This window comes from Sarcophilus harrisii, chromosome 1 (assembly GCF_902635505.1).
Source record: "Sarcophilus harrisii chromosome 1, mSarHar1.11, whole genome shotgun sequence".
Lineage (NCBI taxonomy): Eukaryota > Metazoa > Chordata > Mammalia > Dasyuromorphia > Dasyuridae > Sarcophilus > Sarcophilus harrisii.
In genome coordinates, this window is record NC_045426.1 from 286,986,444 (window position 1) to 287,002,220 (window position 15,777).

A 15,777-nucleotide genomic window follows, 5' to 3' on the forward strand; every position below is an offset into this window, starting at 1 on the left:
GTGTTTCTAAATCTTTTAAAGGATTTTTCCTCCCTCATATGCTTATCGAATTAACTATGAATTTTGGTTTGGGGGAAGATTTTTGCTGGCTGCTCAGATTTTGTTTTCTTGGATAAAACAAGCAGACTCTTTCATGAAGCTGCCTTCTTTTCTACCTGTCACTGACACACAATTTGTTTTGTTTCTCTTTTCCTAACAATGCAAACAAGGTAGGACAAGATAGGAGTTCATATAATTTATTTTTAGAGAAAGAGATTATCTCGCAGGCAAGTCTGCAAGTTCTACAAATAACAAAGCACAGAACTGAAACATGATCACAAACATTTCAAACAACAGACAAAGGCTTATGAACTTTAAAGAATGTTTTGTTGTCAAACAAACATTTGTCAAGTTCAAATGGTTTGCCTCAGAAATTCTGTTCAATATCAATCATAAATTTAAAAAAAAAGTTTAACTTTATGGTAGGGAAGAAAATGATTTCATTAAAAATAAAAAAGTTCAAATTAATAAAACATAAGTGAATGAATTCATGGATTCACAAAAGCAGCAAAGATTAAAAAAATAGATGAAATGCCAACAATAAAATGCCTGATACTAACATGCATGTTTTCTTGAATTGTCTTCATTTCTAGATAAAAATATTTTTTCTTGGATATATAGGTAATGAAAATGAAGGCCAAATTCTTTTCTGGTAGAAAAGACTCAGGAAACTACCTACTTCCTTTTGGGAGCACAAATATATATTGTTAGCATTTAATGTTGGGAGAAATGATCCATTTTCATAATCCTTCTTCTAGACTTGTAAACATTAAAGATACTGGAATGGTAGCTTGCTTTCAAGTACCTTTTGAAATCTGCAGGCTTACTTACTTCTGAAGCTACCATGCCATAGAAGTAAAATCTCTGAGGAAATGTGGTCTTTTACCACCACAAGTGGCACAGAGAATGTGATTCTCTATTATTTGTGGCAATTATACATCCTGGAAAATACTGAAGAAGGGACCTCTTCTGTTCCTCAGAGTATCCACACCATTTCACTGTCTTGGTAAAATGATGGAAAACTGGACCACATGCTGAAACAAAGATATCAACAAATTTATGAATTCAAATAGGTCACTATAAACAAGTAATAATTTATTGGGCTTTCTTTACTAGAAAATAGCATGTCACAATCTCTTAGGACAAATGGAAAGCTACAACTATATGAGCCCCTGGTAAAGAGGAAGACATCCATTAACAAGATTATAAATCCACTGATAGAAAAATTTAATAATGATGCATGCATCATATGATCATATGGAAACATATGATCCCATTTCTTCTCACAATAACTCCTTGAGGAAGGTACTACATTTTTAGAGGAGAAAAAGATATACATTAATTATATCCCCAAGTCACATAACTATTAACAAGCAGCAATAGAACTAACCCTTGGGCTCTCTTAGATCTTCAAGTCTAGGGTTCTTCCCATTACACACGTCATGATGCAATCATGCTTAGGAGCTAGGTCTTTTAACCCAAGCCTTTCATTCATTATACCCTAATGCCTCCCTGATGATCCTCAGGAAAAATTGTCACAAACCCCCATTCAATTAGGCTCTTTTTTTTTCAAGCCTCTAATAATTGATGATTTAAAGTTATGCATAGAAATTCCCCTTAATTTAAAAAACCTAGCAACTAAAACAAGGCTTTCATTTCTACTCTAATTGTTATTTTTATTAACAACAGAAAAATAATCTGCAAGAATGATAATAGTTTTTTATTTTTTGAAATACATGTAAAGATAATTTTCAACATTCACCCTTGTAGAGCCTTGTTTCCATATCTTTCTTCCTCTCTTCTCTACCCCTTCCCTAGACATCAATTCAGTATAGGTTAAATATGTGCAATTCTTCTAAACATATTTCCACATACAAGTTTCAAAAAAAGGGAATAATTAAAGTAGAAATGAGAGCTTGTTTTTAGTAGCTAGGTTTTTAGAAGAACCCTAGACTTGGAGATCTAAGAGAGCCCTAGGGCTGCTTATTAATATGTGACTTGAGGATACACTTAATGTCCCTGATCCTTTTCTGATCTGAGAGCAGCCTCAATTACTTATCTTGTTCCTAAGATCAGGGATACAATCGAAAATATAATAGGGAGGCAGAGTGATACAATAGGAATAGCACTGGATTTAAGGTCAGATTTTGGGTTTAAATTCCATTTTCCAATTTAGTAGCTATTTGATCACTGACGACTCAAAAACTTCCCTGGTCCTCAAGTTTCCTCATTTATGAAAGGAGAAGCGTAAGTGACTTCTAAGATCCTTTCCAGTACTAAGTTACATCCATCTCTCTCTCTCTCTCTCTCTCTCCCTCTCTCTCTCTGACAGACAGACACACACACACCCATTCTTTCCCTTCTCTAATTCTTTCTCAATACCAGTTGCCTAGGATCAAAATGCTGCCCTCAAATCAAATGATATAGCTACACTCCCTAATGCCTTCAAAGTCAGATCAAAATATAATTGTAAACAACTTGATAAAAACAAAACAAAACAAAACCCAACATTAGAACAAGGTTAAAATGTAGTCCATAGGGAGATTTAACTTGCATTTAGTGGCCCACTATTTGTCCTAGATGTAGCAACACTTCTCTGTGTAATTTTTGTTGCTCAATCATGTTTAACTCTTCATTATCTCATTTGGGTACCCCATTTGTCATTTCCTTCTCTAGCTCATTTTACAGAATAAAATTAAAGTAATTTGGCCACCTCGTAAATATCTGAGACCAGATTTGAATTTAGGAAGATGAGTCTTTCTGACTTCAAGCATAGCATTCTATCTACTGTGCCACCTAGCTGCCTCTTTATATAACTATTAAATTCTTAAGGCAGAGAACACTCTTGTGCTTAAGAAGGTTTTATAAGAACTGCCCACAGAACTGAGTTAACTGCTTTGTCCAGAGTCACAAAGTCTATACATATCCTGGGATGATTTGACCCAGGTCTGATGCTCTCTGTTCACTATACCTATAATGCCTTTTAAATGTACATGGAAGGCAAACTTAATAAAAGGAAAGTTTATTTTCATATAATAATTTCAGTACAAGGTAGACTTTGAAAGAATGGAAATAGAGAAATAAAAGACTGTTAATTTAGAGAAGGGAGGAAAACTTCTTCACAGTTAAAGGTTCTGATAAAGGGCTCATTTCCAAAATATATAATTGACTTTAATTTATAAGAAATCAAGCCATTCTCCAATTGATAAATAGTCAAAGGATATAAACAGACAATTTTCAGATGATGAAATTGAAACTATTACCACTCTTATGAAAGAGTGTTCCAAATCACTATTGATCAGAGAAATGCAAATTAAGACAATTCTGAGATACCACTACACAACTGTCAGATTGGCTAAGATGACAGGAAAAAATAATGATTAATGTTGGAGGAGATGCGAGAAAACTGGGACACTAATACATTGTTGGTGGAATTGTGAACGCATCCAGCCATTCTGGAGAGCAATCTGGAATTATGCCCCAAAAGTTATCAAACTGTGCATACCCTTTGATCCAGCAGTGCTACTACTGGACTTATACCCCAAAGAGATACTAAAGAAGGGAAAGGGTCCTGTATGTGCCAAAATGTTTGTGGCAGCCCTGTTTGTAGTGGCTAGAAACTGGAAAATGAATGGATGCCCATCAATTGGAGAATGGTTGGGTAAATTGTGGTATATGAATGTTATGGAATATTATTGTTCTGTAAGAAATGACCAACAAGATGAATACAGAGAGGCTTGGAGAGACTTACTTGAATTGATGATGCTAAGTGAAATGAGCAGAACCAGGCCTGATCATTATGTACTTCAACAACGATACTGTATGAAGATGTATTCTGATGGAAGTGGATTTCTTTGACAAAGAGACCTAACTCAGTTTCAATTGATCAGTGATGGACAGAAGCAGCTACACCCAAAGAAAGACCACTGGGAAATGAATGTAAACTGTTTGCATTTTTGTTTTTCTTCCTAGGTTATTTTTACCTTCTGAATCCAATTCTCCCTGTGCTACAAGAGAACTGTTTGGTTCTGCACACATATATTCTATCTAGGATATACTGCAACATATTTAACATATATAGGACTGCTTGCCATCTAGCGGAGGGGATGGAGGGAGAGAGGGGAAAAATCGGAACAGAAGTGAGTGCAAGGGATAATGTTGTAAAAAAATTACCCTGGCAATAAAAAAGTCTGTCAATAAAAAGTTATTATAATGAAAAAAAAAAAAAAAAGAAGAAAAAAAAATGTAGAGAAGGAAGAGCTGCTTAAGGAGAGTAGAAAAAGCTGGATGGAAGAGATCTGGATTGGCAGAAATGTAGGGATGTGGGGTGAATATACCTCATTAGCAGAGTAAGCAGTTTTGCTTATAATATTTGCTAAATATAAATATTATGCATTGAGAGATATAACCTGGATAACCCAGGTCTAAAAAAAAAAAAATCCAATGATAGTTATAATCTATGATAGGAGATATTCACAAAACACTTCTGACTGATGATGAAAATTTCTTCTACTGAAAAACACTTTTCTTAGTGAAAAATACAACAAAATTTTTCTTTATCACACTTTGTCAGGTTATTCAAAGCCATAACCTCAGATTTTCAGAATCATAGGATACTTTCTATTCTTTCACTGAATCTATTTTACTTTTTATATAGGTACTATTTGAACATATTTTCCATTTATTATGAAACCAGGTAATTATTCTAGATTGCCCCTCACAGAATTGCAAGTAACCTGCAAATCTGCTGCCATTAGGTCATAGAAGAGACTTGCCTGGCAGAATGTTATATTGGCTCCCCAAGCCAAACAAATAGGTAAATAAACAGCATATTAAAACTATTAGATGCTTACTGTGCATGATATCTGCACACAGAGAGCATACTTTGGATTGTGTAGTATTTGAACTGAACTTTCTAGCACAGTAACTCTGTGTATGTGTGTGTGAAAGAGAGACAGAATTTTGACCATTTTGCTCCTTTTTAATCGAGGGGAAAGGAGGACAAAAAAAGTAAGATAACTAAAGGAAATTTCATATAATCTTTCATAATAGTTATCATCATCATCATCATCATTATTATAATATTACCAAAAGCAAAGAAACAGTATTCCCAAACACTTTTTTGGAGGGAGAGGAAGGGTTAGGAAATTTTCTCTTTCAGTGATTATTTATTTTCCACTGTGTCAGATTAAACCAAATTAAATTATCAAAGATTTACCTAATATTTTCAGTTTCAGGCTTTATTTACATTAAATATTTGTCATAGAAAGGCAATCATCATGCTCTAAAATTAAGTAGGCTGCCTTGGAAGGTAGTGAGCTTTCTATCTCTAAGGAGACCCTGGATAATCACCTGTTGGACAGTTAGGAATGGAGATTCTTGATTAGGGTCATATTCAGTTAAATTGGCTTCAAGGTTTCTTCAAACCTAAAATTATATAAATTGTGAGGCAATAAAATACATATAAAGTGAAAAATAGTGGAATGGTGGGGAAGGGGGAGAGAGTAGGGGTAGAAAGCAGGAATAGCTGTTTGAGGAGAGAGGTAGAGAAAGAAGACCATAGGTAAGGGATGAAAAAGGATGAATGTAGGGAAGCAATCCATTATTTGTCGTCAGTTTTTTAAATTTCAATTTTCAAAAAAAATTTTAATAGCTTTTTATTTTCAAAATATATACAAAGATAAGTTTCAAAAATCATTCTCGCAGAACTTTGTGTCCCAAATTTTTCTCCCTGCCTTCTCCCCACCCCCTCCTCTACACAAGTAATCCAATATATGTTGTAATTGGTTTAAATCACTTCATTGTTAAAAAAGAGCCAAAATCCATTAGAGTTGATTATCACATAATCTTCTTGTCAATGTGTACAACGTTCTTTTGTTTCTACTCACTTCGTTTGGCATCAATTTGGTTTAATTTTTTCCAAGCTTTTCTAAAATCTCCTTGCTGATCATTTCTTATAGAGTAATATTCCATAATATTCATATATCATAACTTATTCAGCCACTCTCCAACTAACTGATGGGAACCCACTTACTTTCCAGTTTCTTGGAACAAAAAGGTTGCTACAACAAACATGTTTGCAAATATGGATTCTTTTTCATTTTTTATGATCTCTTTGGGATACAGGTCCAATAGATTCACTGCAAAATCAAAGGATATGCACAATTTGATAGCCCTTTGGGCACAGCTCCAAATTGCTCTCCAGAATAGTTGAATAAGTTCACAACTCCACCAGTGTCCCAGTTTTCCCACATTCCCTCCAACATTTATCATTATCTTTTCCTGTCATTTTAGGCAATCTGAGAGGTGTGTAGTGGTTCCTCAGAGTTGTCTTAATTTGCATTTCTCTAATCAATAGTGATTTAGAGCATCTTTTCATATGACTAGAAATGATTTTAATTTCTTCATCTGAAAATAGTCTTTTCATATCCTTTGACCATTTGTCAACTGAATTCTTACAGAACAGAACAATAATACTCCATGATATTCATAAACCATAATTTATTCAGACATTCTCCAACTGATAGGCATCCGCTCGGTTTTCAGTTTCTTGCTGGAATTCCACCAACAATGTTCTAGTTTTCCCACATCCTCACCAACATTTGTCATTATCTTCCTATCATTTTAGACAAATGTTACCTCAAAGCTGTCTTAATTTGCATTTCTCTGATTTAGAGCACATTTTCATATCACTACAAATTATTTTAATTTCTTAATCTGAAAATTGTCTGTTCATATCTTTTGTCACCATCAATTCTCCATATATTTTAGAAATGAGGCCTTTAACAGAACCCTTGGATATAAAAATATTTTCCCAGTTGTCTGCTTTCCTTCTAATCTTGTCTGCATTGGTTTTGTTTGTACAAAAATGTTTTTAACTTAATATAATCAAAATGATCCATTTTGCATTTCATAATGTTCTTTAATTCTTCTTTGGCCATAAATTCCTTCCTTTTTCACAACTCTCAAAAGTGGACTATTCCTTTTTTTCCTCATTTGCTTAGAGTATGACCCTTTATATCTAAATCATGAACCCATTTCGAGCTTATCTATCTTACATCTAATCAATGTCTATCTGCTTATATTTTCCAATTTTCTCACAATTTTTCTTCTTATCCCATAGCTGAGATTTTTTGGTTTTATCAAGACACTAGATTACTACATTCATTCACTATTGTGTCTTAGGAACCTAATCTTTTCCACCAGTCAACTATTTTATTTCTTAGCCAGAACCAAATGGCTTTGATGACAGCTGCTTTGTAATATAGTCTGATACAACTAGGCCACCTTAATTTGCTTTGCTTTTCTTTTTTTCATTTATTCCCTTGAAATTCTTTGTTATTATTTTTTCTAGCTCAGTAAAATAATTTCTTGGCAGTTTGAATGGTATGACACTGTCATTTTATATTAGCTCAACCTACCCATGAGCACTTGATATTCTCCCAATTGTTTAGATCTAACTTTATTTGTGTGGAAAGTGTTTTGTAATTGTGTTCATATAGTTCCTGACTTGCTCTTTGCAAGTAGATCTTCAAACGTTTTATAGTATCAACAGTTATTTTAAAAGGAATTTGCCTGCTGGACTTTGTTGGTAATGTATAAAAATGCAGATGATTTATATGGATTTATTTTGTATGCTACAACTTCACTAAAGTTTGAATTGTTGCTAGTAGATTTTTAATTGAGAGAATCAATTAAAAATCTACTAGAAATCTATTATATCATTATATCATCTTCAAAGAGTGATAATTTGGTTTCCTCATTACCTACTCTAATTCCTTTAATCTTTTTCTTCTATTGTTAAGGCTAACATTTCTAATATAATATTAAATAGTAATAGTGAAAATGAATAACCTTGTTTCACACCTGATCTTATTGGGAATGCTTCTAATTTATTTCCATTACATGCGATGCTTGCTGATGGGTTTTAAAAAGATTCTATTGATCATTTTAAGAAAAACTCCATTTATTACAGTATTCTCCAGTGTTTTTAATAGGAATGAGTGTTGGATTTTGTCAAATGCTTTTTATGCATCTATTGAGACAATCATATAATTTCTGTTAGTTGGGTTATTGATACAGTCAATTGTGTTAATAGTTTTCCTAATATTAAACCAACCCTGCATTCCTGGTATAAATCCTACTTGATTATAGTATGTTATCCTGGTGATAACTTGCTGTACTCTCTTTACTAATATATTTTTTAAGATTTTTGCATCAATATTCATTAGGGAATTGCTCTATAATTTTCTTTCTCTTTTTTGACTCTGTCTGGTTTAGGTATCAGCATCATGTCTGTCATAATCTGTGTTATAAAAGGAATTTGGTAGGACCTTCTTTCCCTATTTTTCCAAATAGTTTGCATAGTAATGAAATTAATTGTTCTTTAAATGTTTGGGAGAATTCACTTGTAAATCTACCTGGTTCTTGAGATTTTTTTTTTTTTAGGGAGTTTATTAATAGTTTGTTCAATTTCTTTTTCTAAAATGGGACTATTTAATTTATTTCCTCCTCTGTTAATTGGGGCAATCTATACTTTTAAAGTATTCATCCATTTCATTTATATTATCAGATTTATAAGCATACAGTTGGTCAAAGTAGCTTCTACTTATTCCTTTAACTTTTTCTTCAACTATGGTAAGTTCACCTTTTTAATTTTGAATACTGGCAATTTGATTTTCGTCTTTCCTTTTTCTAATCAAATTAACTAAAGATTTATCTACTGTTTGTTTTTTCATAAAACCAACTTTTTCATAAAACTAACTTTTTCATTACCTATGGTAACTTTTAACAAGCACAAATGAATACAGTTTCCCTTTCTTATCTCTTTTATCCATATCTATTTTTGCTTTTGTTTGATCTGAGATCACAATCACTACCTCTGCCTTTTTTATTTCTATTGAAGCATAATAGATTCTGTTCCAGCCTTTTACCTTTACTTTATATATATCTGTGCTTTAAAGATATTTCTTGTTAACATATTGTAGTATTCTGATTTTTAATCCCATCTATCCACTTTCATTTTATGGGAGAGTTCATCCCATTCCCATTCACAATTAAAATAACTAACTCTATATTTCTCACCAATCTATTTTTCCCAAAATTCTACTTTTTTTTCCTTTCCACCTTTTCCTCTTCACCAGTGTTTTGCTTATGACTACCACATCACTCAATCAGTCCTCCTCTTTTACAACCTCCCCCCCTTATACTTTTCTCCTTCTACTTCTATTCTCTCTTCTATTAGCCTGCCCATTTCCTTTCCCCTTTCTCCTCCTACTTCCCTATAGGATGAGAAAAGTTTCTATAATTAATATTTGGCTCTCTTTGAGCCAAATCTGGTGAGATTAAGGCTCAAACCTTGCACATTTCCCTGTCTTCTTTCCCTCCACTGTAATAGGTCTTTTTGCCTCTTCATGTGATTATTTTACCCCAGTTTAATTCCCCTTCACCCCTTTTCCAATACAATCACTTTTCTAGCCATAGTTTCTTTTTTATATTATCAAAATAAAGTCAAATTATACTGTACCCTACCCTTAACAAAGATACAGTTCTCAAGAGTAAACATATCAATGTCCCATGTGGGAATGTGAACATTGTAACCTTTTAAAAAACATAGTTGTTTTTTTTTCTTTCTCTTTTTACATTTTTATGCTTCTCTTGAGTTTTGTATTTGATGATCAAATTTTCTGTTCGGTTCTGGTCTTTTCATCAAATAATTGAAAATTCCCTATTTCATTGAATTTCCATTTTTTTCTCTAAAAGATAATACTTAGTTTTGCTGGATAGCAGATTCTTGGCTTCAGTCCAACCTTCTTTACCCTGAGGACTGTTCATGTTCCAGGCCCTTCAATTCTTTAAAGTGGAAACTGCTAGGTCCTGGATAATCTGACTGAATTTTAAAAAAATTTTAATTGTTTTCTTCTGGCTGCTTGCAATATTTTCTCCTTGATCTGATAATTCTGGAATATAGCTACAGTATTCCTTGGAGTTTTCATTTTTGAGTTTTCTTTCAGGAGGTAATCAGAGGATTCTTTCTATGACAATTTTATCCTATGTATCTAGGACATCAGGGCAGTTTTCTTTGATGATTTCTTGAAAGATATTGTCTAAGTTCTCTTTTTTCATCATGGTTTTCAGGTGGTCCACTAATCCTTACGTTATCTCTCTTGGTTTTGTTTTCCAGATCAGTTGTTTTTCTGATGAGGTATTTTACATTTTTTAAATTTGGTTTTGTTGGACTGATTATATCAGTTTGATTCATTCAACTTCCATTTATTCAATTCAAATTTTTAGTGAATTATTTTCTTCAGTTAGCTTTTGAATTTGGCCACTTGAATTGTTTTGTTCATTCTTCTCTCCCCTCCCCCCCCCCCCATTTTCCCAGTTCTATTTTTCAAAGAGTCATTTTCTTTTGCCGTTTTGCCAAATCTATTTTTTAAGGAGTAATTTTCTTCAGTATGTACTTTTTTTCCATTTCCCCAATTGTATTTTTTTTAAGGAATTATTTTCTTCAGACAATTTCTGTTTCCTTTTCCAAAATTATCATTGCCTTTCCCCATATTTCTTTTTCTTTTTTTTGCTGATGGGTTAAGTGACTTGCCCAGGATCACACAGCTTGGTCTGAGACCAGATTTGAACTCGGATCCTCCTGACTTCAGGGCTGGTGCTCCCATATTTCTTCTAACCCTCTTTTAAGATACTTTAAAAATTCTTCCATTAGAGCCTTTTGATTTGGGGATCAACTCATAACACCCTTTGAGGCTTCATCTGGAGATGTTTTACCTTAAGTGACCTCAAGGTTTAAGGTTTATTCTTCCGTGGCTCCAAAACAGCTGTCTATGGTAGAGTTCTTTTTGCTCTTTTTTTCATTTTTAAAGGTTGAGATTTACTTTTAGGGAAATGGGAAAATTGTCCCAAGTTTTTTCTACAAGATGACAGAGAGGGGTTTTATCATGCCCTGGGGGCACTGCTGTTGGCTTCTTTTCCATGCTGAGTAAGTGTGGCTAAGTCCCCTTTGTTATGCTGGGTTTAGGGATTCACTATTTGCCTTTTGTAACTGCACTGGAGGTCTCATAGCTAGTCTGCTGATTCCCTGGCTTCTGGACCAGGGCAGAACAGCCGCTGCTGCTGTATTTTGACTAAAAGCTTCCCACCAGAATCTCCGTGCAGGGTTCAACCTGAGTATCCTTAAACTGCATCTGTGCTGAGCTGCATCCCACCCTGTACAATTGAGATAGAATTTCCTGAAGTCCTTCCAAAATATCTTCTGCTGGAAATTTGTTACCCTCCAAAACCTGTTCAGAAATTGATCTGGTATTGATTCTGAGGGAAGCCAGGAAAAGATCAGGCAAAGAGCTGTCTGCTCCACATCTCGTCCCTCTGCAAATTCGGGGTTTTTTTGGGGTTTTGTTTTTTTTTTTTGAAGACTTACCTTCATGCTGCACAGGGTTTCTTTCCATTCCATAGACCCAATCTGTGGTATTGCAGTAAGAAGTAAACTAGTGGCCTTATTTGAATTTTCTTTCAGAGTCTTCATGACATTATCAACCGAAACCTAAATAAAATAGCATGTGACATTAAAAGCCCTGATGTTTTGCAAAATTACCCTTTTACATTTTGTGACTATCAACCCGTCTAGAGATATCTTAGCTATGTAAAATGATTTATCCACCACTTATACTAAACATCTAATTTTCTAAAGGAAATAGCTGGCAATTTGAAAGAATGTTAGACTTGGAATTTAAATGCTGCATCTTCTATACTCCCTCTGTAACTCTAGACCTCAATTTCCCAAGGAGTTGGAATGAGACAAACTAAGGTTAATCTGAGAAGACATTCCTTTTACTCTGGGCAAAGGAAATAAAAAACAGAGTGAAGAGTCTTCCAATTCCTGTTCCAGCATGATCTGATAAACCATATACTAAATCATAGATAATATAAATTAAAAACAAAACAAAACAAATCATCACTGGGGCAAGTGTAATTCTGGTTGACCTAATATAGGTACCCTTAAATGGGCAATCAAGAGGACTGAATTATGAAACTCTTATTGTCCTCATATGCCTGGGGTTGAGTTATTGCGACAAAACAAATTCTGGAGGGATATGACAGACCTGTATTGTTTTCAACAATAGAAATTCTCTTTCAGCATTTCCCCACTTCTTATAAATATAAATAATTAAATGCTTCAGTCAAGGAGGGAAAAAGTCAAGGAAAAGGATAGGGGATCTACAGATTTTTAAAATTTAGGTTCATGGTCAAATCCAAATGTAATTGGAAGTTAACATGTAACTGAATTTCTGCAAGTTGCACAACCAACTTTTTTGACAAGACGTAGAAGCATTTTGCTAACAGATTTTCTTAGATAAGTATTTCTTTTTCTTAGACATATATGCATCATATGGGGTAGTTGCGCTCTTTTTATCGTACTGTCTCCTTATCCTGAGTACAAGCATCTTTTCTCATTTGTATTATATATACATGTACTCAAACAAACCATTCATTCATGCTCTCTACTCTAACATTCACCTTTCAGAAGAGATTTACCTTAGGAAGCTGCATTCTCCCCAAGTTTTGTCCTAGGTCCTTGCTTTTTTCATAGCCAAGGAAGAATGTGGTGGAAAAAAAATATTACATGAAATAAGACTAGGAGTCAAGTCCCAAATTTGGTTATTATTCAGTCATTTTTAGTTTTATCCAACTCCCCGTGACCCTATTTGGAGTTTTATTGAAAGAGATATTGGAATTTTTTATCATTTACTTCTGCAATTCATTTTGCAGATGAAGAACTGAGGCCAAAATGGTTAAATGGATTTCCCAGAGTCACAGTCCAAGACCAAATTTGAACCTGGGAAACTGAGTCTTTCTAACTCCACACCTAGCACAATGGACAGAGTGGGTGGACAGAGTGCTACCTACAATAAGGTATGTGAGCCTGAGTACATTTCTTAACCTAACTCTCAATTTCCTCATCTGTAAAATGAGAGTAATAATACTACCTACCCTGCAGGGCTGCTATAAGGAAAATAGCTTGTAAATTGTAAAGTACTATTGTGGCTGGTTATTTCCTCCAGGGCAATCTGCACATGTGAGTCAGCAAAGAACACATTAATCACCCTATTCTACCATCAGAAGGCTTTAGAAATAGAGGGAATTTTAGAGATCATTTCACTGAACTCCAGTATGGCACAGATAATGAAACTGAGATCCAAAAAGATAAAGGCAAATCAGCCCAGGGTTATAGAGTTAATTCTAAAGACTTGGTTTTCAGATTTCTAGACCAATGCTCTTTCCATTTCATCTTAAAACTATCTCACTTCTAAAATCAATGGCTTCCCAGAAAAGAATACTCAGATTTGAAATTTTCCATTCAATAACCAGTGAAAACTATGGGGTTAAGCTGATTCCTGAATTATCCAAACCATGAATGATATCTTCTTAAAAAGCACCTCCCCCGCCTTTTTTTAGGGAATGGGAGAAGAGAAATTAATAAAAAGTTAATCCAAGGAAATTTCATAATGAACCAGAATTGTCCCTATTTATAATAAAGCCACATTTCCAAAATCGTTTGGAGGTCTTGGAAATGTAGACAATTTTGCAAAATAACTGATCATTTAGAAATTAGTTTGTCCTTAACTCCTTGCCAAAAAGAGAATTTAAGATAAGTTTCCCCTAAAAACTGAAAAGGGGACATTTTCCTACAATATAGTGCTTCTATAAACAACAAAAACTAGTCTCATCTCTATTTTTGAAAAGCAGATTTTGAAACAAATCCTAGGGAGTATGTAAACACAGAACTAGTTCTAAAGAGCTTACTTACTAAGGAACTTTCTCTGAATGGACTATTAAATCTGTTAAATATTTTCACCAAAGAAGTGACTTCTATAAGGAAAGAGATGCTACCCACCGCCTCTTCATGCTCTTTCCAGCAATCATAATCTGTTGCCATAGCAATGGCTGCATAGCAAATTCCAGCTTCTCTGGCAAGCACGACCTCTGGAACTGTTGTCATGTTGATAAGATCTCCTCCCCAAACACGGAACATTAAGCTTTCTGCCCGAGAACTAAAACGGGGTCCCTCCACGGTTACCATTGTTCCCTTTGAGTGACACTTGAGTCCAAGTTTCTTAGCAGTCTCTATGAGAACCTAAAACAAAGCAGCCAACAAAAAAATCCCATAGCCACCAAAAATTATCTTTCACTTCTTAAAGGTACATCTACAAGATAATGTTTCAGTAATGGAGGGCAGTGGCTTTGACTCTTTAGTACTGTTGATCTTCAGGGAATGGTTATTGGTCATGTGACCTTTTCAATCCATATGTGCATAAAATGTTATCAATTATTATTCTGTAATTTCTAATGTTTGAGAATTCGCCATGAAATTTTTTGAAATTAAAATTTAAAAAAGATCCTTATATTTTAAAAATAATTAGAAACTACTGGCCTAGAAATAAAAAATGAATAGGAAAGGGAAAAGAATATATGAGAAGGTAAAATTTATCTCGTCAACAATATGAGTTCCAGTATGATACATATATAATCAAAATATTATGTTTTAACACCTCTCAGACTGGCTAAGATGACAGGAAAGATAAGGATGAATGTTGGAGGATTTGTGGAAAAACTGGGACACTAATTCAGTGTTGGTGGAATTGTGAATGATCCAATCATTCTGGAGAGCAATATGGTGCTATCAAACTGTGCATAACCTTTAATCCAGCAGTGTTGTTACTGGGCCTATAACCCAGAGGGAAAAGGATCCATATGTGCAAAAATATTTGTAGCAGTCCTTTTTGTAGTGTGAAGGAACTAGAAATATAAGTTGGAAAATGGCTGAATAAGTTATGGAATATTATTGTTCTTTAAGAAATAATGAGCAGGTTGATTTCAGAGAAGCCTGGAGAGATTTACATGAACTGATGCTAAGTGAAGTGAGTAGAACCAGGAGAACATTGTACACAGCACTAACAAGATTATGTAATGACCGGCTGTGATAAATTTAGCTCTCTTCAACAATAACATGATTCAAGACAGTTCCAATGGTCTTGTGATGAAGAGAGCCATCTGCACTCAGAGAGAGGACTGTGGGGACTAAGTGTGGATCACAACACAGTATTTTACTTTTTTGTTGTTTACTTGCACTTTGTTTTCTTTCTTATTTTTTTTCCTTTCTGATCCTATTTTTCTTGTGCAACATGACAACTGTAGAAATATGTATAGAAGAATTACACATGTCTAACATATACTGGATTTCTTGCCATCTAGAGGAGAGAGTGAGAGAAAGGAAGGAGAAAAAAAATTGCATTTTGCAAGGGTTAATATTGAAAACACATATGCATGTGCTTTGAAAAATAAAGTATTATGTTGTAACAAAAGGGACAGTGATTTGGAATCAAAAACAAATTCAGGTTTAGCTACAGGGTAATTTATCTTGGGCAATTTGCTTAAAAGGATTGAACTAAATGACTTTCTAATTCAAAATCTATAATCCTAAACTCCCAGTGGATACATGATTGTATTGTACTACTTAGATTAAATAACTAGGCTCCAAATTACATTTTAATCTGGTTCCAACCCCACTGAGGTACCATTTGTGGCTGGGAGTTTAAAACATATGCTCTTAGAAATGAATGAATGGAAAAGGAGGAGGTATTCTCCTGATCATGTAACAAGCGTGAAATTTAACAAAGAGAAATCGATATAGTGGCACATTTGAAACATTGCATCAAGACCTAGAAA

At 34.1% G+C, this 15,777-nt stretch overlaps 1 protein-coding gene across 1 annotated transcript in view; it reads right to left on the reverse strand.

The window, feature by feature from the left end:
* Nucleotides 1-290: 290 nt before the first annotated feature.
* MTAP (methylthioadenosine phosphorylase) overlaps nucleotides 291-15,777 on the reverse strand; it is a 70,532-nt gene continuing 55,045 nt past the window's right edge. The window contains exons 6-8 of the mRNA XM_003762899.4: nucleotides 13,946-14,185; nucleotides 11,471-11,593; nucleotides 291-1,073 (exon numbers count right to left, since the gene is read on the reverse strand). Coding sequence (XP_003762947.1) covers nucleotides 1,035-1,073; nucleotides 11,471-11,593; nucleotides 13,946-14,185 — 402 coding nt within the window. The 3' untranslated portion in view covers nucleotides 291-1,034. The remainder of the gene's footprint in view (nucleotides 1,074-11,470; nucleotides 11,594-13,945; nucleotides 14,186-15,777) is intronic.